The sequence below is a fragment of the Delphinapterus leucas genome, chromosome 2, assembly GCF_059928025.1.
Source record: "Delphinapterus leucas isolate spDelLeu-1000000601 "Yukka" chromosome 2, BTC_Dleu_Yukka2, whole genome shotgun sequence".
Taxonomy (NCBI): domain Eukaryota; kingdom Metazoa; phylum Chordata; class Mammalia; order Artiodactyla; family Monodontidae; genus Delphinapterus; species Delphinapterus leucas.
Genome location: NC_143130.1, coordinates 122047108 through 122067943, shown reverse-complemented (window position 1 = coordinate 122067943; position 20836 = coordinate 122047108). Strand labels below are relative to the sequence as shown.

The 20836-nt window shown below is 37.7% G+C and overlaps 1 protein-coding gene across 10 annotated transcripts in view; it reads right to left on the bottom strand.

Moving 5' to 3' along the window:
- The window catches only part of LOC111173208 (MIA SH3 domain ER export factor 2), an 87346-nt gene that overhangs the window by 52488 nt on the left and 14022 nt on the right, over positions 1-20836 (bottom strand). For 4 of the 10 annotated variants that reach the window (XM_089907635.1, XM_089907632.1, XM_089907638.1 and 1 more), the window contains exons 2-4: positions 12516-12647; positions 8464-8485; positions 8287-8393 (exon numbers count right to left, since the gene is read on the bottom strand). In XM_089907635.1, the coding sequence (XP_089763761.1) occupies positions 8287-8393; positions 8464-8485; positions 12516-12647 (261 nt within the window). The remainder of the gene's footprint in view (positions 1-8286; positions 8394-8463; positions 8486-12515; positions 12648-20836) is intronic. The other 6 variants (XM_089907636.1, XM_022570674.3, XM_089907640.1 and 3 more) reach the window with 2 other exon arrangements.

Below are 20836 nucleotides of genomic sequence, written 5' to 3'. Positions count from 1 at the left end.
TGGTAGCTTCATGGGTGAATATACCTGTCGAAATTCACAGAACTGCATATTTAAGAATGTCCTTTTTATTATATGAAAATTATACCTCAATTTTTAAAATTGAAAGAGAAAAAATACAAAACAACATCACCAAATTGCAATAAAACTTATAGCTGACTTTGACCCACAAACAACATGCCAAGGAAAAAAATCAGTAAAATGAGATGTCCAAAGTGCTTAAAGAAAATAACTGCAACTGCCAACTCAGACTTCTATAAAGAGCATTACACAAAATGGAGAAATAAAGGCATTATCAGACAAACAAAAACTAAGAGAATTTATCAACAGTATATTCCAGAAAAGAAAAGACCAGGAAGTTTCTCTATCCTTCAGGAGGAAAGAAAATCATCCCAGATAGAAGGTGGAAACGAAAGAAAGAATAAAGAACAATGGAAAGAATAAATGTGTGGATAAATCCAAATGAATCTTGACTGTTTCAAAGAATAATAAAACGATTTGGAGGTTTATATAAATATAAAGTCAAAATACAGTGCAACAGGGCTTCCCTGGTGGCGCAGTGGTTAAGAATCTGCCTGCCAATGCAGGGGACATGGGTTTGAGCCCTGATCTGGGAAGATCCCACATGCCACGGAGCAACTAAGCCCGTGTGCCACAACTACTGAGCCTGCGCTCTACAGCCAGTGAGCCACAACTACTGAAGCCCATGTGCCTAGAGCCCATGCTCCGCAACAAGAGAAGCCACCACAATGAGAAGCCTGCGCACCGCAATGAAGAGTAGCCCCCACTTGCCAAAACCAGAGAAAGCCCGCGTGTAGCAACAAAGACACAACGCAGCCAAAAATAAAAATAAATTAAATAAATTAATAATGAGAAGAAAAATACATATATATATATACTGCAAGAGCACTTAAATAAAAGGGGGCAAGTGGAATTAAAGCATTCTAAGATCTTTGCATTATCCAGTAAGTAGCAACAGCACAAATTTATATTAGAATTTAATAAATTAAGGATACATGTTGCAATCTCTAAGGTAACCATTAAAAAAATAAAATCTATAACAAATGCATTGATGTAGAAAATATTGAATTAATAAATGACTATTTCAATCCAGAAGAAAACAAGAGAAGAGAAAAAGCCACATGGGACAGGTGGGTCAAATAGAAAATAAACAGTTAAGATGGTAGATTTGACCCCTAATAAATTAGAAATTACATTAAATGCAAATGAACTAAATAATCTAATTAAAAGATTTTTTTAGACTGATTAACAAAAGCAAAACCCATCTGTATGTTGTTTCCAAAAGAGACAGCTTAAACAAAAGTATATAATAAGGTTGAAAGTAAAATAATGGGAAAAGATCTACCACACAAATGTTCATCAAGTGAAAATTGGGATTGTTACACTGTATATCAGACAAAGTCAATTACAACAAATACAAAACAAAAAGACAACCTTCAGAATGTGAGAAAATATCTGCAAACAAAGCAACTAACAAGGGATTAATCTCCAAAATATACAAACAGCTCATGTAGTTCAATTATCAAAAAAACCCAAATAATCCAATCAAAAAATGGGCAGAAGATCTAAATAGACATTTCTCAAAAAAAAGACATACAGATGGCCAAAAAGCACATAAAAAGATTCTCAACATCACTAATTATCAGAGAAATGCAAATCAAAACCGCAATGAGGTATCACCTCTCACTGGTCAGAATGGCCACCATCAAAAAACCTACAAACAATAAATGCTGGAGAGGGTGTGGAGAAAAGGGAAGCCTCTACACTGTTGGTGGGAATATAAATTGGTACAGCCACTATGGAGAACAGTAGGGAGGTTCTTTAAAAAACTAAAAATAGAATTACGATATGACCCAGCAATCTTACTCCTAGGCATGTACCCAAAGAAAACCGTAATTCAAAAAGATACATGCACCCCAATGTTCATTGCAGCACTGTTTACAATACAATAGCCAGGACATGGAAGTAACCTAAATGTCCATCAACAGAGGAATGGATAAAGAAGATGTAGTACATATGTACAATGGAATATTACTCAGTCATTAAAAAGAATGAAATAATGCCATTTGCAGCAACATGGATCGACCTAGAGATTGTCATACTGAGTGAAGTAAGTCAGACACAGAAAGACAAATATCATATGATATTGCTTATATGTGGAATCTAAAAAAAGGGGTACAGGCGCTTCCCTGGTGGCGCAGTGGTTGAGAGTCCGCCTGCTGATGCAGGGGACACAGGTTCGTGCCCCGGTCCGGGAGGATCCCACATGCCGCAGAGCGGCTGGGCCCGTGAGCCATGGCCGCTGGGCCTGCATGCCCGGAGCCTGTGCTCCACGACGGGAGAGGCCACAACAGTGAGAGGCTCGCGTACCGCAAAAAAAAAAAAAAAAAAAAAAAGGGGTACAAATGAACTTATTTACAAAACAGAAGTAGAGTCACAGATATAGAAAACAAACTTATGGTTACCAGGGGATAAGGAGAAGGAGGGATAAATTGGAGACTGGGGTTGACATATACAGACTACTATATATAAAATAGATAACTAGTAAGAACCTGCTGTATAGGACAGGGAACTCTACTCAATACTCTGTAATGGCCTATATGGGAAAAGAATCTAAAAAAGAGTGGATATATGTATATGTATAACTGATTCACTTTGGTGTACACCTGAAACTAACACTACATTGTAATAAATCAAATATACTCCAATAAAAATTTTTTAAAAAGGAATTACTACAAATAAAACACGGGTATTCACAATGATAAAACGGTCAATCTAACTAAGAAAATAAATAATTTTAAATCTATATGCATCTAACATAGCCTCAATATACATAAAAATAATAAAACTAAGAGAAAAACGAATCTACAATATTAATGGGAAATTTTAACATATTTCTCTCAATAACCAATAGACGATATGAATAAAAAATTAACAAGTGACAATTTTTATATTTATATACCAATAAACTAGTAAATAAAATAGTATGGTATTGACACAAGGATAATAATATATATGTATGTATATTGTATACGAAACATTTACCAAAATCAATCTTATGCAAAGCCAGAAATTAAGTATCAACAAATAAAGGAGCGAAATCATACAAAGGATATTCTCTGAATTAAATATAATTAGGTAGAATTAGGCTAAAACTTAATAACAAATAAACTATTGGGAAATCCCCATATGTTAGGAAAGTAATAAATATCCTAACAAATAACCAATGTTTCAAAGAAAATATCACAATAAAATTTTTAAAATATTTTACACTGAATGATCAGGAAACCATGACATATCAAAACGAACAAGATGCTTTAATAAAAGCCAAACTTGCCAAGTAAATTATAACTTTAATGCAGAAATTATAAAAGAAGGCTAAAAACTCAATGATTTTAGTATCCATCCCAAGAAGTGATAAAAAAGAAAAGCAAGTAAACCAAAGAAAAGTTAAAAATGAAGTAATAAAGACAGTAATGAATTAGAAAGCAAATAAAGTAAAAAGAATCAACTGAGCCAAAAGATTGTTCTTTGGAAACACTAAAAAAGTTGATAAACCACTGTCAAGGATAAGGTGACAAAGAGAGAAAGACAGACAATCAACCTAATGTCAGAAATAAAAGAGCAGACCTCTCTGAAGGTCCCATAAATGTTTAGAAAATAACAAGAGAATAAACACTATACCAGCAATGAGCAAATAAAAGATAATTTTTCAAAAATTCCATTTGCAGTAACATCAAAAAGAAAAAATACTTAGAAATAAATTTAGCAAAAGAAGTGTAAACCTAATACTCTGTGAACTACAAAATATTACAGAAATAAAGAAGACCTAAATAAATGGAAAGGCATCCCATATTCATGGATCAGAAGACATAATACTGCTAAGATGGCAATAACCCCAAACTGATCTACTGATTCAACATAAGCCCTATCAAAATCCCAGCTAATTTATTTGCAGAAATTGCAAGCTGATCCTAAAATTCATAGAAAATGCAAAAGGCTCAGAATGATCTTGAAAAGTTGGAGGACTTATACTTCCCAGTTTCAAACCTTACTGCAAAGCTACACGAATCAAGACAGTGTGAAACTGGCATTAAGGATAGACTTATAAATCAATGAAATACAACTGAGAGCCCAGAAATGCACCCTCACAATTATGGTCAACTGATTTTCAACAAGGATGCCACAACAATTCAATGGGGAAAGATTAGTCATTTCAACAACAGTGCTAAGACAACTGGATATCCACATGCCAAAAATAAAGCTGGACCCCTACCTAACACAATATACAAAAATTAATTCAAAATAGATCAAAGATCTAAACATAAGAGCTAATCACATAAAACTTTTAGAAGGAAACACAGATGTAAATCTTTGTGACCTTGTTTTAAGCAACAGTTTCTTAGAAATGACACCAAAAGCATAACCAACAAAAGAAAAAACAGATAAACTGAGCATCACCAAAATTAAAAAGTTCTATGCTTCAAAGATACCACCAAGAAAGTGAGGAGAACATGCCACAGAATAAGAGAAAATATTTGCAAATTACATATCTGATAAGGGGCTCATATCTATAATATATAAAGTTAGAACTCAATAACAAAGACAAATAACCCTGTTTAAAAATAGGCAAAGGGGGCTTCCCTGGTGGCACATTGGTTAAGAATCCACCTGCCAATGCAGTGGACATGGGTTTGAGCTCTGGGCGGGGAAGATCCCATATGCCACGGAGCAACTAAGCCCATGTGCCACAAATACTGAGCCTGCACTCTAGAGCCCACAAGCCACAACTACAGAGGCCGCATGCCACAACTACTGAAGCCCGTGTGCCTAGAGCCTGTGCTGTACAACAAAGAGAAGCCACCACAATGAGAAGCCTGCACACCGCAACGAAGAGTAGCCCCCGTGCACCGCAACTACAGAAAGCCTGTGTGCAACAACAAAGACCCAACGCAGCCAAAAATTAATTAACTAATTAATTTTTAAAAATTAAAAATAGGCAAAGGAACTGAGTAGACATTTCTCCAAAGAAAATATATAAATGCCAATAAGCAAATGAAAAGATGTTCATCACTAGCCATCAGGGATACGCAAATTAAAACCTCGCTGACACAACACTGTAAACCAACTATACTTCAATAAAATCAAAAAAAAAAAAAAGAAACACCTCATTGAGACACACTTCACATCAACTAGGATGGCTATAATCAAAAAGACATAATAACAAGTGTTGGGAGGGAATTCCTGAGGGGTCCAGTGGTTAGGACTCCACGCTTCCACTGCAGGGGGCACGGGTTCAATCCCTGGTTGGGGAACTAAGGTCTCACATGCTGCATGGCGTGGCCAAAAAAAAAACAAGTGTTGGGAAAGATGTGGAGAAAACACAACATTCACAAACTGCTGGTGGAAATATAAACTAGCACAGCCACTGTGAAACACAATCTCGCAGTTCTTCAAAAAGTTACATATAGATCCAGCAATTCTACTCCTAGGTATATGCCTCAAAGAATTTAAAACATATATCCACACAAAAACTTGTACAAGAATGTCCACAACAGCATCATTTATAACAGCCAGAAAGTACAATAACCCAAATGTCCACCACCTGAAAAATGGATATATCAGTTGTGGTAGGGAATATTATTTGGCAAAAACGATATTAAGTATTGATACATAGTACAACATGGATGAATCTTGAAAACATTATGCTAGGCTTAAAAAGCTAGTCACAAGGAAGCACATGTTGTATCATTCCATTTATGTAAAATGGAATCTAGAGTAGGCAAGTTTATAGAGACAGAAAGTAGATAAGCTGCCTAGGGCTTACAAGTAGGGGAGATTGGGTGAAGGGTGACAGCTTAAGAGGTACAGGGTTTCTTTGGGGTGTAAAAAATATGTTTGAAAATATTTTGTGGTGGACATACAACTCTGTGAATATACTAAAAGCCATTCATTTGTACACTTTAAATAAATAGTATAGTATGTGGATCATACCCCCGAAAAGCTGTTAAAAAAACTATACTATTTATAATAGTTTCAAAACTCATCAGATACCAGGGAATAAATCTAAGAAAAGATGTACAAGACCTCAACACAAAAATGTATGAACAATACTGAGAGAATTTTAAAAAGACATAAATAGAGGGATATACCACAGCCCACGGATAAACACTCAACACTGTAAAAAGGTAAATTCTCTCCAAATTAATCTATATATTCAATGCAATCCCAAACTCCTAAGAGGCTATGTGTATGTGTGCATGTGTAAACTGATGAAGTGATTTAAAATTTACACGAAAAGACAAAGTGCCAAGATGACCAAGACAATCTTGAAAAACAAACCTGGAGGTTTATATTGTCAGATATCAAGACGTGCTAGGTAGACTTTAAAAAGCATGATATTCCAATAAAGATGTTAAAAAAATTAAAAAATCATGGGATTGGTGCAAGGATATATTTTTTTAAAAAAACAGACCAACAGAATAGAAAATATTATAGAAACAGACTCAGATATATAGTCACATAACTTAAGACTACGGCACTACAGAACAAAAGGAAAAGATGGTCTTTTAATAAATGGTACTGGTAAATTCAATAGCCACATGAAAAATACTGAATACTGGGCTTCCCTGGTGGCACAGTGGTTGAGTCCGCCTGCCGATGCAGGGGACATGGGTTCGTGCCCCGGTTCGGGAAGATCCCACATGCCACGGAGTGGCTGGGCCCGTGAGCCATGGCCGCTGAGCCTGCATGTCCGGAGCCTGTGCTCCACAACGGGAGAGGCCACAACAGTGAGAGGCCCGCATACCGCAAAAAAAAAAAAAAAAAAAATATTGACTACTAACCACCAATCACACCATCACAGATTCAATTCTAGATGGATTAAAGACTGATTAATTTAGGGCTGAACTGTTTCCCCTCAGAATGTGTATGTTGAAGCCCCAATACCTCAAAATGTGACTGTATTTGGAGACAGGCCCTTTAAAGGTCATTAAGTTAGGACTTCCCCAGAGGCGTAGTGGTTAAGAATCCACCTGCCAATTCAGGGGACACAGGTTCAAGCCCTGGTCTGGGAAGATCCCACATGCCACAGAGCAACTAAGCCCGTGTGCCACAACTACTGAGCCTGCGCTCTAGAGCCCGCGAGCCACAACTACTGAGCCCACATGCTACAACTACTGAAGCCCACGCACCTAGAGGCCGTGCTCCGCAACAAGAGAAGCCGCCGCAATGAGAAGCCAGCGCACTGCAACAAAGAGCAGCCCCTGCTTGCCGCAACTAGAGAAAGCCTGCGGGTAGCAACAAAGACCCAACACAGCCAAAAATAAATAAAATTTAAAAAAAATAAAGTTTGTTAAGTTTAAATGAGCCCCTTGGATTAAGATAGGCCCTAATCCATCTTACTGTTGCCCTTACAAGAAGAGGAAATTTGGATACACTGAGAGACATCAGAAACGTGCACCTGCACAGAGAAAAGACAATGTGAGGACAGGGCAAGAAGATGACCAGTTATGTCAAAATGATAAGCCTCAGAAGAAACCAAACCTGCCAACACCTTGATCCTGGACTTCTAGCCTCCTAAACTGTGAAAAAAAATTAATTTCTATGTAAGTCATCCAGTCTGTGGTATTGTGTTATGGCAGTCCTAGCAAACTAGTACAAAGACTAAATGAGTAAAAAAAATTAAGTTTCTAAAAGATAACACAGAAGACTATCTTCATACTATTGAGTACACAAAAAAAATTTAAGTAGGAAACAAATAACAGTCATCATAAAGAAAAGACTGAAAAATTAGACTATGTTACAATTAAGAACTTATGCTTACCAAGACACCATTTGAAATAAAAAGGCAAACCACAGAGTGCAAGAAGATATTTGCAATACGTATATCTGACAAAGGACTTGTATCCAAAATATAGGAAAAAAATCCTACATATCAAAAGGAAAAAGAGAGATAAGCATACTTTTTAAAATGTGAAAAAAAAAACAACTAGGCAACATGACAAAAAGGATATCCAAATGGCCAATAATCATGAAAAGGTGATTAACCTCATTAGTCAGGGAAATGAAAACTGAAACCACAATGAGACATCACTATGCACCTACCACAATGGTTAAAATTTAGACTGGTAATATGAAAGCCACTGAAGTCTCACACTTTGCAAACAAAGCATGAGTGATCTTCAACTTACACAGAATTAGCTGCATTGAAAAGTATCAAGTCTTCTGATTCTAACATGAATGTCAACATTTTCAAAAACATCTTACCTCCTTTTGAACAACACTAAATTTTTCAAGTAGTTTACATTTTTCTTCGATCAGTGTAGAAAGTTCTGCAGCAAGCTTTTTCTCTCTTCCTAAAAACAGAGTTAATGCTATCATGTTTTTAAGTTGATTTAATTGTAAACAACAATGATGAGATCTAAAATAGAAAAAAGAGCTTACCCACATAAAGCCGGCTTCTAACCTGAAACAAATTTTTAACAAAAATTACATTAAAACACACACACATGCAAGCACATATAATTTATTTAACTTCTACTGCCAACTTAAAAACAAAAGGTTTGTTATTGCCTTAGTATAAACGTAAGTTCGCAAAAAAGTGTTCTATTTCCAATGAGAAAAATACATATGAAAGTCGTCCTACTGAAGTCACATTGTGTATTAGCATATTAAAGCCTCTGAAATAAGTCTACCTTAAAGATATCTGTTTCATTTCATTTAGCCCACTGCTCCTCAAACATATTTGACCCTAAAACAAACTACTTAAGGAAGCCCCTATATCATCTCCCCAGTAATGATATCCAAAATAACAGTTTGAAAAATGTTACCATGAGGCCATAGATCTGCTGACTATAAAGTAAAAAAACTTTTTTCTTCTTTAACCTCTCTCTCAAACAATGAAGGAAAAATTCCATTTATAAGGGAATCAGGTTTAGGACTAAGGTAATCTAAGTAGAGAAAACAGTGGGGACTTAAATGATCTACAGAAGATATACAGGAATAAAATTAAATAAAACAAGATTTAAAAGTCAAGGTACAGGGTTTATGTGGTGGTGCAGTGGTTAGGAATCTGCCTGCCAATGCAGAGGACACGGGTTCAAGCCCTGGTCTGGCAGGATCCCACATGCCGCGGAGCAGCTAGGCCCGTGTGCCATGGCTGCTGAGCCTGCGCTCTGGAGCCCATGAGCCACAACTACTAAGCCCACGAGCCACAACTGCTAAGCCCGCAAGCCACAACTGCTGAGGCCTGCGTGCCTAGAGCCTGTGCTCCGCGGCAGGAGAGGCCACCGCAATGAGAAGCCCACGTACCAAAGCGAAGAGTCGCCCCCACTCGCCGCAACTAGAGAAAGCCCACGCACAGCAATGAAGACCCAATGCAGCCAAAAATAAAATAAAAATAAAATAAGTTAATTAAAAAAGAAAGTCAAGGTACAATATAGTAGGTATAGATGAGGAACAATTAGTGAACTGAAACATCAGATTCAGAAACTATCTCAAAAGGTAACAGTAAACCATTAAAAAAAAACAGGAAAAAAAAGTTAAGAGGGAAGTGAGAAGTAGAAGAGCCAACATCTTAAAAAAATAATAGTTCCAAAGAGGAAAAAAAAATGTAAAATGCAGAAGAAACTTCCCAGAATTAAAAAAGATAAAAGATTTCATATTTAAATATTCAAGAGAATTTAAAGAAATAAGAAAAAAATCAAACCTGAACATATTATATTGAAATAAGGATATCAAATTAAAAGCCTCCACAGAGAACAGATCACTTACAAATGAATAAGAATCACATTGACACTAGACCTTTCAAAAAGTAACGTTAGATGTAAAAAGACAAGGAAGTAAAAGGATAGAACTTTGGACACAGAATGCTTGTATCAAACAAATTATCATTTCAGTGTGAAGACTTAATTCAAACATCCTCAAGCATACAAAAGGTTTGCCACACAAAGACCAACACTGAAAACAATCTAGAAAGAAGTATTCAAATATGGGAAGAATTAAATTCAGGAGCCCCTGCAAGAGATACGTCAATTATGGGTGATCAAATATCTTGGTAATATTTGTTGTTGTCTTGAGGACTGGAGAAGGGGTGGAGGAGAAAGTAAAAAACAAAGAAACGGAAAAGGAAATATTTTTAGAACTAAAATTCTAGATTATACCAATATGAAAGGGGGTTGGAAAGTGAAAGAGACCAAGGGATGTGAGAGTATGCTAAATAAGGTTTTTGTTTTCTCAGAAGGAAGATTTACTTACAAATGTAGAAAAGAAACATTAAAAGTGGAACAAATTAATAAAGTATGCTAGAAGAAACTGGTCCAAATACATCAGTAATCAATAATCATAATATATGTAGATACACTAAACTCAGTGAAAAAACAGAGATTTTCAGATTATATAAAAGAAATTCATACAGAACTGAATTACTTTGCTGTACACCCAAAACTAATACATTGTAAATTAACTATACTCCAACAAAATAAAAATAAAAAAAGAAATTCATACAGGACATACATTAAGTAAAAGACCACAGAAAGACTGGAAAATATAAGGATGGAAAAAGACACATGAAATATTACCAAAAAGAAAACTGGTCTGGCTATACTAACATCAGATAAGAGACTTTAAGACAAAAGCATTGGAAGAGTTATAGAGGGTCACTAGTTATTGATAAAAGATTCAATCCACCAAGAAGAGATGTAGCAATTCTAAACATGTATCCACCTAACAAAATATCCTCAAAATATGTAAAGCAAGAATTGACAAAACTACAGAAAGTAACTGATAAATCCATCATGACAGTGGAATTCAGCCAACTTCTCTTCACTCTTGACAGATGAAGGAAACAACAAAAAAAGAGCAAGAATATGTAATACACGAACCCCACAAATTAGATAATTAGCAAGCTTGACCTAATAATGGATGGATATAGAATGATATACATGTATCTGCTTTCAATAATAATCAGGAGCATAAAGAGCACAGAAAAAGTCTACATGTATGTGGAACTCTCATATGTAGCATGGCAGATGAATGGGAAGAAGGGAGACTATCCAACAAAGCTGGGGAAAAGGTTATATTGCGGGGGAAGGGGGGTGGGGAATTACACCAACTCCTTACCCCACGCTAAACAAAAAATCAACTCAAGATGGATCAAGCAATTCTGTGCTAAAAGAAAACTGTTTTAATTAAGAATTTCTACTCATCACAAAACATCTTAAGAAAAATGAAAAGATGTTTCATGCTGGGACATATGCAATATAGATAATCAACAAGGATATCATCAAGAATATATAAAGAACTCCTACAAATAAAAAAGAAAACAACAAACTACTCAAAAGAAAAATGGGTATAAGACATAAATATTTCTCTGAAGAAAAAATACATATGGACAATAAATTTACTGAGTTTTCAATCTCACTAGTGATCAAGGAATACAAATCAGAACCATGGTTAAGATACCATTCAAGTGGCAAAAATAAAGAATTTCAACAATAACAGGTGTTGGAGATGACACAGATCAAATGGATCTCTAGGACCTCTTATATACTACTGTTGGGAGTATAAATTGGTACAGACAATTTGGAAAAGAATTTGGTATTACGTTTTAAAAGCAGAACTTCCAATATACTATATAACCCAGTAATCTCACACCTAGTATATTCCCAAGAGAAACTTACAAATATACAACAGGAGACAAGTATAAGAAACTACCCAGCAGCATTATTTGTAATAGAAAAAAACCTGGAAACAACTCAAAGGCCCAAGACCATAAAATATATAAATTAATTGTAATATATTCTTACAATATAATATTCTTAAAACAATCAAAATGGGTCAAAAATATGGATGAATCTTAGCAATATAGGATGGAGTAAAAAAGTTCCAAAACATGACATATGGCATGAGACTAAGCAAAATTACTACACTTCTGAAGGATCTGTGTACATATGACCAAAAAAAATTTTTTTAAGGCATGGGAATAATTAACACAGGATCCAGAACAGGATTACCTCTAGTACAGGGAGGCAGGGGGATGAAATGAGGGAGGATCACCTAAATATAGGTGACAGTCAATATCTTTGATTCCAGGTTGGGTGGTATATTCACAGATGTATAGTATACTGTTAAAAATAAACACAGACCCCAAATAATAAGCAAGTAAGAAATAAAGGTAGGTTTTGCTGTACACCTGAAACTTATACAACATTATAAATCAACTATACTCCAATAAAATGTAAAAAAAAAAAAAAAAAGAAATAGAGGTAGGGTTTTAGTATTAGTGTGGAATACTCCTACAGAGAATTTTTTTAACTTTTACACTTTAAAAAATTCCTCTAAATCCATATTCAGTTTCTAGCAGCCACACATTAACATGAGTAGCACACATAACAATAACCTGTTTCCTTAAAACAAAAGATATGTTTCTCATATTACTTGTTCAACATGAAGACAGAATGAACATTCTCTTAGTATACAGAGCACTGGTTACTTACCGATCGAAAACTTCTCCACAAAAACAAAAGAATAGCAAAAAATCCAACAACAGTTGCACATATCACTAATTCCCATGGAAAACCATAGAAGTTAGAACCTGGTCTCATATCTTCAGGCAATGCTGCCACAACCTTCAAGACAAAGAAAATTAACCTCTTAGAAATACACTTTTGATAAAAACTGTTGATTACAAACTGCTAAACACTGAATTTTTCTGTGTCCCCCTGCAATCCCAAAATTCTTATGCTGAAACCTAATCCCCAGTGTGATGGTATCTGGAAGTAGGGCCCTTTGGAGGTGATTAGGTCATAAGAGTGCAGCCCTCAGAAATGGGATTAGTGACCTTAGAAAAGAGGCTCCAAGCTCCCTTGACACTTCTACCACGTGAGGTTATAATGAGAAGACTATGAACCAGAAGTGTGCCCTCACCACACACCAGATCCGTGGCATCTTTATCTTGGTGTTCCCAGCCTCCAGAACTGTGAGAAAAATGTTTGCTGTTTAAGCCACCCAGTCTATGGTATTTTGTTATGGCAGCCCCAACAGATTAAGACACAAACGTAAGTACAAGTTTACATGTAAATACTATTAACACCCTTTTCATGAAATGGGTACCAGACTATCACCAAACAGCAGGTATCAGAGGGTATTTTTCTGGCAATTTTCAACCACTATCACCAAGTGATGAAGGAAAGTAGTATGGTGAAATTTAATGATTTTCCGACCAGAGTTCTACAGAGATGCCTCAGAGCTTCTGAAAATGAGAGTAAGAGGAAAGAAGTCCAAAGAAAGAAGCTGAATCAGGTGGTCTTACCCTGATTCAACCAGTTTAGGCTTTTTCCATAGAGTATATGGGGTTCCATATAAGATTTCCCTATGGGGGGAAAAAATGGATCTGCTGCTTTATTAAAGTTTGAAAACCACTGATGAAACCTTGGGTTTAGAATTTGAATCCCTCTACCCTACCTCAGTGGCTCCCTTCTCTTATCTGTAATGGGAATAATGCTGTATGAATATGGAGTGCAGGTACTCAATAAAGGTAGCTGTTTCTATTAGTCCTCCTCCAAAGACCATGATCCTATAACCACAGCCTTTCCACATTATTTCTCTCCCTAACAAGTCTTCAGCACAAAACAGCTTAAGGCTTTTGCAGTTGCTTCTGTATTTCATCTTTCTCTGGGTCAGTTCATTATTCACTGTCATCCAATGAGGTTATTTTTTCTTTGTTACCAGGCCCCACATATTATTCAATCACATAAAAAGGTGAAAAGTAGGGGGGAAAAAATACCCTTTTTTAAGAACAACCTCAAGTCTGATCAGGTTTATTTCTTTCCAGGGTTCAACCCAAAACCTCTATGGCAAATCTTCCCTTTTTAGGCCCCTTCTATCTAGAAAAACACCTTTTAATATCTATTCTCTTCTCCAAAATCTTTTTTGTAACTCTGACCCATATATGCTATCAACAGTTCATTAACCTGTATTAAATAAACCTGATTATACCTTTTCTAAAAAAAAAAAAAAAAAAAAATACCCCTTTACCTTGATCTCTGCCTCTGCCTCTCCCTACATTACCCTTGTTACCAGCTCACAGAATTGTGACATCGCTAGAAACAACCAGTGATTTAAAAAAAAAAAAAAAAATCTATTTCTGCCTCTGAGTAAAAGAGGCATTTGACACACAATACTGGGAAGAAAAGATGCTTTCTTTACAGTTTACATATTCTCCAACCATCGTACTTTCAGCTAACTATGTCAAAACATAGAATGCACATCACTTCAAAAACCTAATAATCGGAATGATTTCTTTACAACACTACAACACTTTAAGAGACAATTCTAAAAGCATCTCTCAGATTAAACATGTAATTATCTTTAGTATAGTGATATTTCTTAAATCCAATAACATTTTATCAGTCCTTCTATTCTAAAAGGAGATGGTAAATTCTAGGTTAAAGCCTTGAGCTGGTGGAATCTGGTGGGATCTGGTGGACTGAGGAATAGCAAAGAATCTGAGTCTCAAGAATGCATCTCAAATCCATTGCTCAGGTCTTAATTATGCTGGTTTTCTCATGGAGATTTTTCACCCTTAAATTTTAACTAAAATATAGAACCCTATCTCACAAAAGTATAGAAAGAATAACCAAATTTATCAAACATCAATAAATATAATGCAATACACAATTACACATGATTTAATAAACTGGTCCTAAATTTTAGAAGTAATAGGTAACCCTCCATACAACATGGTAGTGATTAATCACAGAACACGTAAAACCTATTCCACTCCCAAACGTGAGTATTAAAGGAACTCTAGACCACGTAACTTAAAAGAAGCAATTAATCAAGTTGACAAAATACAGTGAGGTTAAATTAAAATTATTTTTCATTTTACCTCAAATAAATATTATATTAATAAAAACAACATAATAAGATGTCAATATACAGGCCCTGATAATACTTGACTGTAATGCAAAGTTTTATGAACCTACACTCTCCAATACATAAAACTTAAAATATAATTTCCACTTTACATAAAGAGATTTTTTCCTGTAATTAGTGATAAACCACCAAAAAGTTTAAAAGGGGCACGGATTCACTCATTATTCATAATCAAGTTTGATAAAAACTATTTTTAGTATATCCCTTTCTTAAATTTTTTTTCTTTACAAAAAATGTAAACTTGTAATCATTAATAATTCTCCCTTTAAAAGGGTATCAAAAGAGCTTTAGAATCAAATGGTCTAAAAAGAGCTAAGGCAGAATAAGAGTTCAACCCAAACAAGATGAAACACAATCTGTAAAATTAATAATTACCTCACAAGAAGCAGTTAACATTCATTCAGTCATTCATCCATCTACCCAGCAACTAATTCCACATTTATTAACAAGTTACATTCCAGACACTTTTAAAAACATACTATTTTCATTTTACCCATTTCCATTGTTTTAACGGAAACTAAACACTAAAACCACTATGCTAATAACTCACAAATCTGTGACTCCAACTCTGAGTTTTATAATACCAGTTTATTGGACAAATCTACATGGATGTCCTGGAGGGGTCACTGTACAGAAAGATCGTCTGATACAGTCTATGTTCTACTGAAACGGGAAAGCTTCCTGCAAATAGTTATGATATCATCCTTAATGTGGTGAGGGAAGTGATCATTCCCAAAGCCAACCATACAGATAAAGGGAGAGGACCTCTAAAAAGAAACCAGTATCTGATCTTAAGCTGGTAAAACAACTATTTCTACTTCGGTCATTCTCTCTTGGGACCTGGACATTGAGGAAGGTAGGGGTAAGGATGGGTGCTAAAATGGTACCTAGCCCATAAAAATATGCCAGGTCCTGGGACTTCCCTGGTGGTCCAGTGGTTAAGAATCTGCCTTCCAATGTAGGGAACACAGGTTCGATCCCTAGTCAAGTAACTAAGAGCCCACATGCCACGGGGCAACTAAGCACACACACTCTAGAGCCCATGCACCACAAGTAGAGAGCCTGTGTGCCACAACTAGAGAGTCCGTGTGCTTCAACAAAGAGCCCATGTGCTGCAATGAAAGATCCGACGCAGCCAAATAAATAAATAAATATTAAAATATATATATATGCCAGGTCCTAAAATGGGACACAGGCTGGAGAGGATGGTATATTATTAAGATTAAACTGTCTGATTCTTATTCTTCTCCTTTCTTTTTTTTTACCCTCAGTATACAACCACTTAGTAAAGGTTTACTTAAATGTTTCAGTCTTGTTTCAGCCTTGTTTCAGCAGCCTTATCAGATATTAGGCTTAGCCTAACGTTCTAAATAAAGGCAGGGCAGGGTTATAAACACATTTTTGTTTATAACTCCCTTTTTCTCTACCTAATTTAAAACACAATTGCATAATGCAATAATTAGAAATTTATTTTGTTGGATGTAAAATACATAAAGATGTAAATTGTAACAAAAACAGCATACAGAATGCAAGGATGGAACTATATAGAAAAAAAGTTGTTGACATTAGGTGGATTAACCCAAAGTAAATCATTATAAATCAAACACATACAGTTAAGGGGCAGGGAGGGGGAACACTAAAATGGCACAGTATAAAACATCTATATAACACAAAAGAAATGGAGGAACTAAGAAACAAAAAAGACCTAAGAAATATAGAAAATAGCAAAATGGCAGAAGTATCACTAATTATATTAAATGTAAATGGGCTATACTGTCCAACTAAATGGCAGAGATTGGCAGAATGGACAAAAAAAAAAAACACGTTCCAACTATATGCCATCTACAAGACACATACTTTAGATTAAAACACATAAACAGGTTGAAAGATGGAAGAAGAGGCAAGACTAGTTCAAGATGGCGGAGTACAAGGACGTGTTCTCACTCCCTCTGGTGAGAGCACCGGAATCACAACTAACTGCTGAACAATCATCAACAGGAAAACACTGGAACTCATCAAAAAAGATACCCCAAATCCAAAGACAAAGGAGAAGCCACAATAAGACGGTATGAGGGTGCAATCACAATAAAATCAAATCCCATAACTGCTGGGTGGGTGACTCACAAACTGGAGAACAATTACACCACAGAAGTCCACCCACTGGAGTGAAGGTTGTGAGCCCCACGTCAGGCTTCCCAATCTGGGGGTCTGGCAATGGGAGGAGGAATTCCTAGAGAATCAGACTTTGAAGACTAGCAGGATGTGATTGCAGGACTTCGACAGGACTGGGGGAAACAGAGGCTCCACTCTTGGAGGGCACACACAAAGTAGTGTGCACATCGGGACCCAGGGGAAGGAGCAGTGACCCCAGAGGAGAATGAACCAGACCTACCTGCTAGTGCTGCAGGGTCTCCTGCAGAGGCGGGGGGTGGCTGTGTCTCACTGTGAGAACAAGGACACTGGCAGCAGAAGCTCTGGGAAGTACTCCTTGGCGTGAGACCTCCCAGAGTACACCATTAGCCCCACCAAAAAGCCTGGGTAGGCTCCAGTGTTGGGTTGCCTCAGGCCAAACAACCAACAGGGAGGAAACCCAGCCCCACCCATCACAGACAAGCGGATTAAAGTTTTACTGAGCTCTGCCCTATAGAGCAACAGCCAGCTCTACCCACAACCAGTCCCTCCCATCAGGAAACTTTCACAAGCCTCTTAGATAGCCTAATCCACCAGAAGGCAGACAGCAGAAGCAAGAACAACTACAATCCTGCAGCCTGTGAAACAAAACCACATTCACAGAAAGAGAGACAAGATAAAAAGGCAGAGGGCTATATGCCAGATGGTGGAACAAGATAAAACCCCATAAAAACAACTAAATGAAGTGGGGATAGGTAACCTTCCAGAAAAACAATTCAGAATAGCAATAGTGGGAGAAGGGGAAGAAGGCGGAATAGTAAGATGCGGAGATCACCTTCCTCCCCACAGATACATCAGAAATACATCTACACGTGGAACAACTCCTACAGAACACCTACTGAACGCTGGCAGAAGACCTCAAACCTCCCAAAAGGCAAGAAACTCCCCACGTACCTGGGTAGGGCAAAAGAAAAAACAATAAAGAGAGACAAAAGAATAGGGGCAGGACCTGCACCAGTGGGAGGGAGCTGTGAAGGAGGAAAGGTTTCCACACACTACGAAGCCCCTTCGCGGGCGGAGACTGCGGGTGGCGGAGGGGGTAAGCTTCGGAGCCGCAGAGGAGAGCACAGCAACAGGGGTGCGGAGGGCAAAGCGGAGATATTCCCGCACAGAGGATTGGTGCCAACCGGCACTCACCAGCCCGAGAGGCTTGTCTGCTCACCTGCCAGGGCGGGCGGGGCTGGGAGCTGATGCTCGGGCTTCGGTCGGGGCACAGGGAGAGGACTGGGGTCGGCAGTGTGAACAGAGCCTGAAGGGGTTAGTGCACCATGGCTAGCCACGGGGGAGTCCGGGGAAAAGTCTGGAACAGCCGAAGAGGCAAGAGACTTTTTCTTCCCTCTTTGTTTCCTGGTGCTCGAGGAGAGGGGATTAAGAGCGCTGCTTAAAGGAGCTCCAGAAACGGGCGCGAGCCGCGGCTAACAGCACAAACCCCACAGACGGGCATGAGATGCTAAGGCTGCTGCTGCTGCCACCAAAAAGCCTGTGTGTGAGCACAGGTCACTATCCACAACTCCCTTCCAGGGAGCCTGTGCAGCCCGCCACTGCCAAGGTCCCGGGATCCAGGGACAACTTCCTCCGGAGAACGCACGGCGTGCCTCAGGCTGGTGCAATGTCACGCTGGCCTCTGCCGCCGCAGGCTCGCCCCGCACTCTGTACCCCTCCCTCACCCCGGCCTGAGTGAGCCAGAGCTCCCGAGTCAGCTGCTCCTTTAAACCCATCCTGTCTGAGCGAAGAACAGATGCCCTCTGGCGACCTACACGCAGAGACAGGGCCAAATCCAAAGCTGAGTCCCGGGAGCTGTGCGAACAAAGAAGAGAAAGGGAAATTTCTCCCAGCAGCCTCAGGACCAGCGAATTAAATCTCCACAATCAACTTCACGTACACTGCATCTGTGGAATACCTGAACAGACAATGAATCATCCCAAATTGAGGAGGTGGACTTTAAAAGCAACATTTATTATTTTTTCCCCTTTTCCTCTTTTTGTGAGTGTGTATGCATATGCTTCTGTGTGAGATTTTGTCTGTAGAGCTTTGCTTTCACCATTTGTCCTAGGGTTCTATTTGTCTGTTTTTTGCTTTTTTTTTTACTTAAAAAAAAATTTTTTCTTAATAATTATTTTTTCTTATTTTTACTTTCTTTTATCCTCTTTCTTTCTTTCTTTCTTTCTACTTCTTCTCCCTTTTATTCTGAGCCATGTGGATGAAAGACTCTTGGTGCTACAGCCAGGAGTCAGTGCTGTGCCTCTGAGGTGGGAGAGCCAACTTCAGGACACTGGTCCACAAGAGACCTCCCAGCTCCACATTAATATCAAAGGGCAAAAATCTCACAGAGATCTCCATCTCAACACCAACACCCAGCTTCACTCAACGACCAGCAAGCTAGAGTGCTGGATACCCTATGCAAAACAACTAGCCAGAAAGAAACACAACCCCACTCATTAGCAGAGAGGCTGCCTAAAATCATAACAAGTCCACAGACACCCCAAAACACACCACCAGACGTGGACCTGCCCACGAGAAAGACAAGATCCAGCCTCATCCACCAGAACACAGGCACTAGTCCCCTCCACCAGGAAGCCTACACAACCCACTGAAACAACGTTAGGCACTGGGGACAGACACCAAAAACAACGGGAACTACGAACCGGCAGCCTGCAAAAAGGAGACGCCAAGCACAGTAAGTTAAGCAAAATGAGAAGGCAGAAAAACACACAGCAAATGAAGGAGCAAGATAAAACCCACCAGACCTAACAAATGAAGAGGAAATAGGCAGTCTACCTGAAAAAGAATTCAGAATAATGATAGTAAACATGATCCAAAATCTTGGAAATAGAACAGAGAAAAAAGCAAGAAACATTTAACAAGGACCTAGAAGAACTAAAGATGAAACAAGCAACGATGAACAACACAATAAATGAAATTAAAAATACTCTAGAAGGGATCAATAGAAGAATAACTGAGGCAGAAAAACGGATAAGTGACCTGGAAGATAAAATAGTGGAAATAACTACTGCAGAGCAGAATAAAGAAAAAAATGAAAAGAATTGAGGACAGTCTCAGAGACTTCTGGGACAACACTAAACGCACCAACGTTTGAATCATAGGGGTTCCAGAAGAAGAAGAGAAAAAGAAAGGGACTGAGAAAATATTTGAAGAGATTATAGTTGAAAACTTCCCTAATATAGGAAAGGAAATAGTTAATCAAGTCCAGGAAGCAGAGTCCCATACAGGATAAATCCAAGTAGAAACACTCCAAGACACATATTAATCAAACTGTCAAAAATTAAATACAAAGAAAACATATTTAAAAGCAGCAAGGGAAAAACAACAAATAACACACAAGGGAATCCCCTTAAGGTTAACAGCTGATCTTTCAGCAGAAACTCTGCAAGTCAGAAGGGACTGGCAGGACATATTTAAAGTGATAAAGGAGAAAAACATACAACCAAGATTACTCTACCCAGCAAGGATCTCATTCAGATTTGATGGAGAAATTAAAACCTTTACAGACAAGCAAAAGCTGAGAGAGTTCAGCACCACCAAACCAGCTTTACAACAAATGCTAAAGGATCTTCTCTAGGCAAGAAACACAAGAGAAAGAAAAGACCTACAATAACTAACCCAAAACAATTAAGAAAATGGTAATAGGAACATACATATCGATAATTACCTTAAATGTAAACGGATTAAA